This window comes from Vombatus ursinus, unplaced genomic scaffold (assembly GCF_900497805.2).
Source record: "Vombatus ursinus unplaced genomic scaffold, bare-nosed wombat genome assembly UNPS02015202.1, whole genome shotgun sequence".
Classification (NCBI taxonomy): Eukaryota; Metazoa; Chordata; class Mammalia; order Diprotodontia; family Vombatidae; genus Vombatus; species Vombatus ursinus.
In genome coordinates this window covers 331,665-343,104 of record NW_020954980.1, presented here as the reverse complement: position 1 = coordinate 343,104, position 11,440 = coordinate 331,665, and the positions used below count along the sequence as shown (strand labels likewise).

Here is an 11,440-nt window from a genome sequence, read left to right as displayed (position 1 = left end):
GGCTGCACTTGAAGACCTAGAGGGCCACATTCTGGGCATGGGGGAAGAGTCCTTTTTACCCTTCTGTGATTTAAATGCTTACTTTGCCTTCATAAATAGCATCAGCCACAGGTTTTTGTTAGCCTGGGTGTAAATTCAGTGGAGAGGGGCAATGGAGGGGTAGGGGGGTGGAGGGTGCTTTACTAGAATACTATCTCTGGCTGGGGGCTCACAAGTTTAAAACCAAAACAAAACAAAATGACATATAAAGTATAGGCCGAAAAATAGTTTATACTGTATTAGGAAACCCACCTAAGCCATGAGTCAATAGTAGGGTGTGGAGGACAGTCAAAACAGGCTGAATAATCCTGTTCACTGCCCTACCCCATCACTGCTACATACAAAATACAATATTTACTTATTTTTGCACACGATTATTTGCCCCCAATAGCATGTAAGTTCCTAAAGGGCAGGGATTGTTTTGTTTTTGTCTTTGTACTCTCAGTGCTTGGTAAATAGTAGGTGTTTAATAAATGCTTTTTGATTGACTTATATTACAATTTGGTGATTTCAGAAGTGACTAAAAATCAGACCCAAAGAACTGGGGTTGATGGAGTGATGGTAAGCTCTAAGAATGTCTCTATGGGATTGCATTAAACACATTCCTTTGGCCCTGGTCTCTTCAACATTTTTATCCAATGGACATGAAATAAAAGATGGCACACTCATCATATTTGTGGATGACACAAAACTTGGATGGCTAACTAAGAGGTTGGATGACCAAAAGGTTGGAATCCCAAAAGATTTCTGTGGGCTAGAAGCAGATTAGAAGGATGGGCCAGATCTAATTAATAGCATGAAATTCCATGGCATCATGCATACAATTTGGAGGCAGAATGGGCACTAGAGATCATTTAGTCCAATCTTATCATTTCATAGATGAAGAAATCAAAGCCCAGAGAAATTCAGTGCCCAAAGCTTACAGAAGTAGAAAGAAAAGCGAGAATTTGAATCAAGGCTCCATGGTTCTATATACTACATCCCATAGAGATAAATTTAAAGTCCTACATTTAGGTTCTGAAATAATTTACTCCACAAGTAGAAGATGAGCTAGATTGTAGTTAGTGTGAAAAAGAACTGAAGTTTTTAAGGGACTTCAAGCTCATTAAGAGTCAACAGTGTGACAAGGCACTCCAAATAGGTTAATGTGATTTTTTAATTTTGTTTTTTTTTTTTTGGTTCAGGTCTGGACTAGTGATTTTGTTGGTAAGATGGCTCCCTCTACCAATACAGGTCTGCAATTGCTCTGCAACTTTTCTAGACTTAGTTGCCAGGGTACACTGAATGTTTAAATTACCTGGAGTTACAAAAGTGGAAACTTGAACCCAGGCCTTCCTGACCCTTTGGCTAGCTCTCTATTACTATGCCATGCCTAGAATTCAGGATACCGTTCCCTACGTTGCTTCTGTGTTTAGTTCTGAACATCATAATTTAGGCAGGTACACACCCAGAGGGTCAGGACGGTGATTGGAGTAGAAATCTGCCTAACAAAGATTTCCAGAAGGAACTGAAGAGATTTACCCTGGAGGAGGGAAGACTTAGGAAGGCTATGATAGCGTATGATATCTGACTTCTGTCATAAGATGACTAGTTCAACTTGTTTTGCTTGACCCTGAGGGTATAACAAGGACCAATGGGTGGCAGTTACTGAGAAGCATATTTTGGCTTTTTTTTTTTTGAGAAGCATATTTTGGTTCCACGTCAGTAACCAAACAATTCCTAACAATTACAGCTGTCCAAAAGTGGGGTGAGCTGCCTCAGACATAGTGACTTCCCTGTCACTGGAGATTTCCAAACAGTCAGATAGGCCTTCGAGACACAAAGAAAATACAGGGATTAGAAAACACTTGTTTTTACTTGTTACGGATATTGCCACAGTGATTATTGCTAAGGCACAGGCCAGACTAAATGACTTCTAAAGTCACTTCCAACTCTGGGATTCTCTGATTTTACTTCATTTAGATTTGGCTTTTTCCTGGGGGGCAGGGGAGAGGGATGGAGAATGTCTATTTTCCACTATGAGGATCATGCCAGTTACCCCTTCAGGGTGTTTCCCTAAGGCTATGGGGGACTCAGTAATGGTCCACAGACATCACTGGTAGGTCTTAAGACTTAAATGTGATTCCTCAACAGCTGTTATTGTCTTGGGCCCCTGCCAGCTGTTCTGTTTCCCAGGAGATGATGGCTTCAAGGTAGTGGACCCTGGGACCTAAGAAGATCACAAGATTGTATATCAAGAGTGGGAGGGGACTTCACAGACTAACCTCCTCATTCTATTGATGAAGACACTGAGGTCCAGGGAAGCTCAAGGATTCATCCAAGGCCACAGGGGTAGGAAGTATTAGAAGCACAATTTGAACCCACATCCTTTGACTCCAAAGCCAGTGCTCTTTGCAGTGTACCATGCTGCCTGTCTAGCCAGAAGAGCCTTCAGAACATGAGGAAAAAATTGGGACAAGAAAATCTAAGATCTCCTACTCTTGTTCCTTTACCAGCTCTTAGCCTGGCAAAGCCAACTAGGATAATCTTTCTTTTCTTTTCTTTTTTTAAAAATTAATTAATTTTTTAGTTTTCAACAATCACTTCCATAAGCTTTTGAGTTTTAAATTTTCTTCCCTTCTCTCCCTGCCTCCCTCCCTAAAATGATATGTAATATGATACAGGCTCTACATATACATTAAGATAACCTTTCTTTTGTATGACCATAGATTAGAGCTGGAAGAGATCTTAGAGTTCTACCAAGCCTAACCCTCTCATTTTACAGATGAGGAAACTGAGTCCAGGGAGGTTATTTGCCTAGGGATAGACCCACAGATAGTAAGTATCTAAAGCAGGATTTGAATTGAGGCCTTCTTAGCCCCAAGTCCAGCACTCTATGCCTCCACTTTCTCTCTTCTCAACCCCTTACAATCTAGTTTCTGACCTTATCATTCCACCAAAACTGCTCTCTCCGAAGTTACTAATGATCTCGTAGTTGCCGAATCCATGGCCTTTTCTCATTGCTCATTCTCCTGGTTCTCTGCAACTTCTGACACTGTTGCTCACTCTTCTCCCTGATACTTTTTTCTTTCCTATTTCTCCTCCTACCTTATCTGACCACCTGTCTTCTGTCTCCTTTCCTGGATCCTCTTCACATTATACCCGCTAACCATTAGTGTCCCTCAGGGTTCTTTCCTGGGTTCTCCCCTCTTCTCCACTAGGTGATCTCATCCGCTCCCATGGATTTAGTTACCATCTCTTTGCTGATGATTCTCAAATCTACCTTTCCTGCCCCCAATCTCTTTGCTGAGATCTACATCTCAGCATCTCCAACTGTTTTTGAGGCATCTTGATCTGGATGTGCAGTAGACATGTCAAACTCCACATCTCTAAAACACAATTCATTACCTTTCCCCCTAAACGCTTCCCCTCTCTTTCTTTCCCTATCACTGTAAAAGGCAACACCATCCTTCCAGTCCCCCAGACTTCCAACCTAGGAGTCATCCTGATCTCCCCACTATCTCTCACCTCCCACAACCAATCTGGTGCCAAAGTTTATTGATTTCACCTTTGCAACATCTCTCGAAATCCCCCCACCCCTCTTTTGATACTGCCACTCCCCTGGTCCATTCCCTCATCACCTCATGCCTGGACTATTGCAATAGCTTGCTGGTGGGTGTGCCTGCCTCAAGTTTCTCCCCACTCTGTTTGACCACTAATAAAATGATTTTCCTAAAGTGCAGGTCCAATCATGTCACCTCCCTGCTCAATAAACTCCAGTGGCTCCCTATTCCCTCTAGGAGCAAATACAAAATGTTCTCTTTGGCATTCAAAGCTCTTCACAATCTAGTCCTTTTCAATCTTCTTACACCTTACTCCTCACTGTGTAGTCTTTGATCCAATGACACTGGCCTCCTGGCTATTCCACAAACATGGTACTTCATTTTTCAGCTCCAGGCATTTTCTTGTCAGTTCCCCATGCCTGAAATGTTCTCCTTCTTCTACTCCTACTACTGACCTTCCTGGCTTCCTTCAAGTCCCAACTAAAATCCCACCTTCTGCAGAAGCCTTCCCCAACCCGTCTTAATTTCAGTGCCTTCCCTCCGTTAATAATTTCCTATGTATCCTGTATGTGGCTGGCTTTGCATATATTTGTTTGCATGCTGGCTCCCCTATGAGATTGTAAACTCCTTGAGGGCACTTTTGCTTCTTTTTGTATTCCAAGTGCTTAGCACATAGTAGGTACTTAATAAATGTTTATCGATTGATAGACTGTACCACCTCACTGCCATTGGGGCTCCCAGGCCATTCTGTGTTTAGAGAGAAGCATAGTGACCAATGGAGGCAGGCATTCAGGTTTGCAGGTATGCGTACTCACTGGGGAGGATGGTTTTGTAGCGATTCTTCCTCACCAGGCCAGGAATGTCATACTCTTTTGGATCCACAAAGTTCATGGGTATTTCCTGCCGGAAGAAGGGTCACATGAAAAGTTCGTAGGTACCTGACTATATACTAGGTAGACTTTTCAGCCTATGGGGAAAAGCTACGTGCTGCGAGTTCCTACTGCATTTTAGCTTCAACGATCTCTTTGTGATGCTGGTTATGTTTCCATGAGACGCTCACTGCCTGTCCTTGTTGCGACAGGAGCTGAGCCCCCCTCCTCTCTTCCTGGTCACTGGCTGGGGGAGGCCCTAGTGCTGGTCAGTGCTCCAAAGCTTAGTCTCTGATCATAAACTATCTTGTCAATTACACTTTTGTTTCAGGGTTCTCCAATGAGACCACAAGTCTCTTAAAGGCAGGGATCACATCCTTTATCAGTAACACACATTTAGTGAGGTGGTGCAGTGGATAGAGTGCTGGGCCTGGAGTCAGGAAGACCTGAGAGTAAGTCTGACCTCAGACAATGACGTGACTCTGGGTACTTCACCCCTACCTGCCTCAGTTTCCTCACCGGTAAAATGGGAATAATCATAGCACCTACCTCCCAGGGTTGTTGTGAGGCTCAAATGAGGGATAATATTGGTAAAGCACTTTGCAAACCTAAAGATGAAATATGAATGCTAGTTATTATTATTCTCTATTATACGCCAGACACTGTGTGCTTGGAGGTGAGTCTGAATCTGATTTCTGGAATAAATTTTGAATGTATTATTAAAGAGGGGGGATTGTGAGCATTTAGAAAGGGAAGCAGTGATCCCTAAGGGCCAGCCAAGGGTTCTTCAAGAACACTCCATGTTAGACTAACCTTGTTTCCTTTTTTTTCAGGGTTACCAGACTGATAGGTCAGAAGAGTGCTATAATAATAATAACAACAATAGCTAGCATTTCTATGGGACCTATTAGGGGCAGCTAGGTGGCGCAGTGGATAGAGCACTGGCCCTGGAGTCAGGAGGACCTGAGTTCAAATCCAGACACTTGACACTTACTAGCTGTATGACCCTAGGCAAGTCACTTAACCCTATTACTTAGCCAAATATATATATATATATATAGCACCTATTGTATTCCAGCCACTGTGCCAAGAACTTTGTAATTATCTCATTTGATCCTCACAACAACCCTGGGAAGAGGCTATTATTATCCTCATTTTGCAGATGAGGAAGCTGAGGCAAATAGAGGTTACTTGACTTGCCCAAGGTTACACAGATAGTAGATGTCTGCGGCCAGGTTTGAATTCAGGTCTTCCTGATTACAGATCAGGTATTCTATCCACTGTACCACGTAGCTGCCCCTAGCTGTAGATGTAGCATACCTGTATTTCAGCAAGGTATCTGACTCTCGATCCCTCAGGCTGTCTTTGTGGACAAGACAGAGAGATGTAGGTAGTAAAGCTAGTTGGTTTCAGAATAGGTCAAATGACCAAACTCGCAAAGTCATGGGCAATGGGAGAACATCTCCAGTAGAGTACCTCGGGCATATGTCTTTGGTCCTGTTCTGTTGAACCCTTTTTATCAGTAACTCGGATTACAGCATACAAGGCAATCTGGAAATTCCACCACCCTGGAAGGAGCCCAAACCTGTCGGACAACTGAGTCAAGATCCAAAAAGTTCTTGACAGGCTGAGATAATGAATAAAATGGCATAGGGATAGTTAAAGAATCCTATACTTATGTTTAAAAGCAAAGCAAAATAAAACCAATCATATAAGTATGAGACTGGGGAGGTGTGGCCAGACCACAATATGTATGAAAATGATCTAGGAGCTGTATTGGACCACAAGCCCAGGATGAGTCAACAGGGAGATATAGCAGCCAAAGAAGCATATGTGATCTTAATTTCCATTAAAAGAGGCACAGTTTCCAAAATTGGGGAGGCAATTGTCCTGATGTCCTCTGTCCTGGTGAGGTCATCTCTGTAATAGGGTATATGTTCTGGGAGCCGTGTTTTAGGAAGACATCTAATTGGTGTGCTGCCAAGATGGTGATGGGAATCCTAACCATACCATACAAGAGTAGTTTTAAAGAAAGTCATTGTCAAAAGAGTTTTTATAGACAACATATGTCTACGAGCTCAGAGGAATGAGAGCTTCATGTCAGCTGGATTAACTAGGAAAGGCTTCATGTAGGAGTCAGGACTTGAGTTGGACTTTGAAGAATAGATTAGATTTATGAGAACATCACCATAATCATGATAGTTCACATTTATATAACACTTCAAGGTTAGCAAAGTGTTTTACATAAATTATTTTATTGGAACCCCTCCACAATCAGTGAGGTAGGGATTATGATCTCCATTTTACATTAGAGAAAACTGAGGCACATAGAGATCACAGGAGGGTCACACAGGTAGTGTGTGAGGAAGGATTTGAACTTGGGTCTTCTTGACTTTAAATTTAATGCTCTATCTCCTAAACCAGGTTGCCTCTTCCAATATAAAATGTGACACATAAATATAAAATACAGTTTTTTGGGGGTGGGGTGAGGCAATTGGGGTTAAATGACTTGCCCAAGGTCACACAGCTAGTAAGTATCAAAGGCTGGATTTGAACTCAGGTCCTTCTGACTCCAAGGTCAGAGTTTTATCCACTGCACCACCTAACTGCTTCCTAAAATATTTTAAAACATATATTCTTTTATATAAAAATTGCTGACAGGGTCATAGCAGTGGCTAACATTTATATAATATTTTAAGATTTCCAATGCTCTTTACGTGGCACATCAGCTCTTCTGGCCCTCAGAACAACCCCAGGAGGGAGGTACTATGGTTATTTTTATCCCTATTTTAGAGATGAAAAAACTGAGTTTTGGTTCATGGTCCTTCCTGGCTCTACTGGTCTTTTCTATCCTGCCTCTCTGTTAAATGAGTTTGTATAAAGGAGGGAAAAATGAGAAAGTAGAGGAATGGAGAGAGGAATGATGTGAACAGAGACACAGGCAGGAAAGTCGAGGCATATCTTTTTAAGTGGTATACTGAGTACTTAAGCTAAAAAAATAATTTAGAGAAAGACTGTGAGAGTTTGGACTGCTAGGCTTAGGAAAAATAGACTGTTTCCTCTAGATGACAGGGAGCCATTGAAAGTTTTTGAGCAGGGCTGTTCTTTAGGGAAGCTAATCTGGCAATGGCCTTTAAAGTGAACCAATGAGAGAGTATTGTACAGTGAGGCTATTGCAACAGTCCAAGGGTGGGGAGATAAGGCTTGGACTAGGATGGGGCTAAGGATGGAAAAGGAGGGTTTGGAACTGAGTCACATTTCAAAGATGAAATCAACTGGCCTTCATGACTGAATATGGACAGTGGAGGCTGGGGGGCTGGGCCTAGGGGGAGACTAGGAATTGAGGATGACTCACAGGTTTTAAACGTTGGTCACTAGGAGCCTGGTGGTGCTATTGAAATGCAAAGTCAAGTCAAGAGGGCGAGCCAGTGTTTTCTACTCTTAAAAGTTCAATGGAGACTTAGTGCATATTTCTGTGACAATCTCTCTGTGTAGGGGAGGATTTGGATCTACCAGGGGCATGTCATCTGAGGTGGGGCTTTAGGAATCATAGGATCACAAATCAAGAGGAAGAAGGAACCTCAGAGGCCATTTAATTTAACCCCCTTATTTACAACTTAGGAAATGGGAGACCTAGATTTTTAAGTGACTTGTCCAAGGTCACACAGGCAGCAACTGAAAGGCAAGATTTTATTTTAGGGTCTCTGAGTGCAAATCCAATGCCCTTTCCACCGTACCACATTTCCTGATTCAGATCCCTCACTGTTCCTGTAGAGAGCACTGGACTTACATGCATGCGTCCACTATAGCTGCTTAGGAAGCATTTCCTGAATGAATGAGTGAAACAGACATTGTTCCCAGCATGTTCAGAGGGTGATTTGAAGTTTGATACTCACAAAGAACTCCGCCTGCAGCAGAAATGGGTCTAATGCCTTCTCATGGAGCTCCTCAGCTCGGAGGATCCGGGAGGCACTGAGCAGGTATTCACGGGCTGACTCCTCACGTGGAGACATGATGTAGCCAAAGCCCTCCTCAGAGCAGCCTGGAGTGCACATGTCCAGGGTCAGGGACACATTTGAGCCCCTCCTAGAAAGCAAGGTCCTAGTGTCAGAGATGGATGACAATGGTCCAGGGCTAGAGGATGGGGGCCTCATAATGAGGGGTGAGGCCCCAGAGATGAAGGATGAGACCCAAGTTTGAAAGATGAGGCCCCAGTCCAAGGATGGAAGATGAAGGCTAAGGGATACAGGATGGACACTCGGGGATGAGCTCAGAGATGGAAGATGACAGTTCCAAGATGAGGGACTATGGTCCAGGCTCAGGACCCCCATTTCTCATGGGGATATAGTAAGATAATGTAACACTTCTTTTTAAAAAGATGTGTCCTGTTCTCTTAAAGAGCCCAAATTCTCATCCTGATATCAGTCCCTAAGGCTTAGGTCTGGGTCATTTGTCTGCCTGGAAGGAGGCCTTATATATGAGGTTAGAGGGCCCCGAGAAGAAGAGCAAGATCTAACCCCCTGGCCCTATTCAGGATGACCCTTGCATTTCATTCTTCTTTCTATCCCCACCTGGGCTGACTCCTGGCCTGCCTGCACTTTGGCGACGACAGAACTGACTCCTAGGCACAGAGAGGGAAGGCAGTTGTTCAGGGCCACTCAAGAAATGGCTTCATTCTTTGAAACCTTTGGGAAGGGTTGGTGGTAGTACAGATAGTGTCTTCTACAGCCCGAGTGCCCCAGAGGGAGTATGTAAGAATGACGCAGCAGGAAGGGCTATTGAAGGTCATCTTATCCAATCCTGTTTTACAGATGAGGAAATTGAGGAGTATAAAAGGAATGGACTTTCTCCAGGTAGCAGGGAATTAAGGGAAGATCTAGCATCAGAACCCAGAACTCTTTATTCCCAGTTCTGAGTTTTTCCTACCATTGCCTCTCCATCACTGAATTATGTCTGCTGGATGATACCCCATAGTGAGAAGGTCTACACTGACCATTCTCTGAAACACAGACCCATCTCGCCTATGGCTCTGTCCTGGGGCATAGACTACCAGAGATACCTATCCCTTGGCTTTAGCAGGGAATGAAGTAGGGAATGGGAAAGCTTTCAGATCCTTGGAGTCTCTGAGCCCCAGGAGCCCCTCCTCCACCTCTCTTGTAGGCCCATGGATTTGACTGTCAACGAGGTGGGGTCAGCCTCTGGTTTGATGTCCATTGTGCAGTCGAACACTGGTGTCTCAGGGACAGGGTCCAGATCCAGGAAGTCATCCTCAGTTTTTTCCTCCATCCACTCTGAGTAGGTGAAAGATGGCTGGCGGCTCACAGACTGGCGCCTGTCCTCAGATTGCTTCGAGGGAAGCTCTGGGGACGTTCCCAGGAGATGCCAAACCTGAGGGACAGAGGAAGAACATAGTCATAGCCTACTGGAGGGCCATTAACAACCTAACGTCGTTAATTAACGCGTAGGGCAGCATGATGGGCTACCAGAGTGTATGCCTACGCTGGCCATCTCGGGAGTTCATGTGTCTAAGCTGGCCACGTCCCATGATCCTGCCCCACACAGGAATATTCTGACTTTAGCCATGTTAGGTAGTAAGTGGTCTACCATAGCTCATGCCCAGAGGGGATTCTGTGTCTACTGTTTCTGCCGCTTCCCACCTCCCCTCCCTGCACTTTCCAATTTCTTGTCTCTCCCCTGCAGTCCTGAACTTTTCCCTTCTCTAGGCCAGTCCCCTCATCTGGTTTCCTGCCTTGAGGCCTACCTCTAACACCTATTTCCTCTCATTTCCCCCTCCTTCAGAAAGGAGCCAGCAGGCTAGAGATTAATAGCTGTTGGCTCAAGTGTATGTGCCTAGAATCACTGTCTAGGGTTATGGTTGTTACTACTATTACTACTACTACTACTACTACTACTACTACTACTACTACTACTACTACTACTAATGACAATAATGATAAGTAGCATTTATACAGAGCTTTAAGGTTTGCAAAGCACTTTATTTACACTATTTTATTTGAATTTTACAACATCCCTGTGAAGTAGGTGCTATTATTACCCCTATTTTACAGATGAGAAAACTGAGGCTGGGAGAGAGGTTATGTGACTTGCCTGGAGTAACAAAATTAGTGTTTGAGGAAGGATTTGAACTCAGGTCATCCTGATTTCAAGTCTAGCACCCTGTCTGCTGCATCATCTATCTTGTCACAGATGTTAATGTGTCATTTGGGAAGGTCCCTATGTTCCCCTTTCTACCTTTTACTGCCCTGTGGGAATGCTGTTCCCTATCCCTGATTCAACCATGCTCCAGTGTTCTCTACCCCAACCAAACATGCAGACAGAGAAGGACTGCCCCAGATAAGATATCATAGCCCACAGGGTCCAAAAGCTAGAGGAGCTGAAGTAGGGACCGGGGCTTGGCCAGAGTTGGGGTCAGAGGGGTAAGAGTGACAAGGCAGAGAGAGGAGAGGAGAAAGGCACAGGGGTCCCAGATCCAAGAGAAGGTCGGGGGCAGCTTACCAAGATCATAGCCAGGCCTAGGCCAAAAGCCAGGAAGCCCACCAGAAATCCAGATGTTTCCATGCTTCCCATCCTTAGGCAGACCTAGGGAACATCAGACAAAGTGATTAGGTCAACAGGGATAGGATTAAGGGGGGTGGTAGAAGGTGGTGGTGAAGGGAGCATGTAGAAGAAACTGAGGCCTTAGGTACCAGAGAAGCTTGGTTGACATCGACTAGCAAGACATCTGAGGCCTATAGATATGAGAGATACCTTCTGTCAGCCAGTCAAATGGATGGCCACCTCTGGATGATGGGTGTGTGCTGCTACAGCTTCTCACTATTGGGAGAAACTCTTAAACCATGTATTAAAAGTATTTTTGAGATTATAAATATGGTACCGTAGGATTCTGGAAGATCAGTGTGTGTGTGTGTGTGTGTGTGTGTGTGAGAGAGAGAGAGAGAGAGAGAGAGAGAGAGAGAGAGAGAGAGAGAG

The 11,440-nt window shown here is 44.2% G+C and overlaps 1 protein-coding gene across 4 annotated transcripts in view; it reads right to left on the bottom strand.

Moving 5' to 3' along the window:
• LOC114031650 (tyrosine-protein phosphatase non-receptor type 5) overlaps positions 1 to 11,440 on the bottom strand; it is a 105,276-nt gene that overhangs the window by 9,124 nt on the left and 84,712 nt on the right. For all 4 annotated transcript variants that reach the window (XM_027846786.1, XM_027846788.1, XM_027846787.1 and 1 more), the window contains 4 exons: positions 10,967 to 11,050; positions 9,600 to 9,838; positions 8,347 to 8,536; positions 4,397 to 4,481 (listed from right to left, as the gene is read on the bottom strand). In XM_027846786.1, the coding sequence (XP_027702587.1) occupies positions 4,397 to 4,481; positions 8,347 to 8,536; positions 9,600 to 9,838; positions 10,967 to 11,050 (598 nt within the window). The remainder of the gene's footprint in view (positions 1 to 4,396; positions 4,482 to 8,346; positions 8,537 to 9,599; positions 9,839 to 10,966; positions 11,051 to 11,440) is intronic.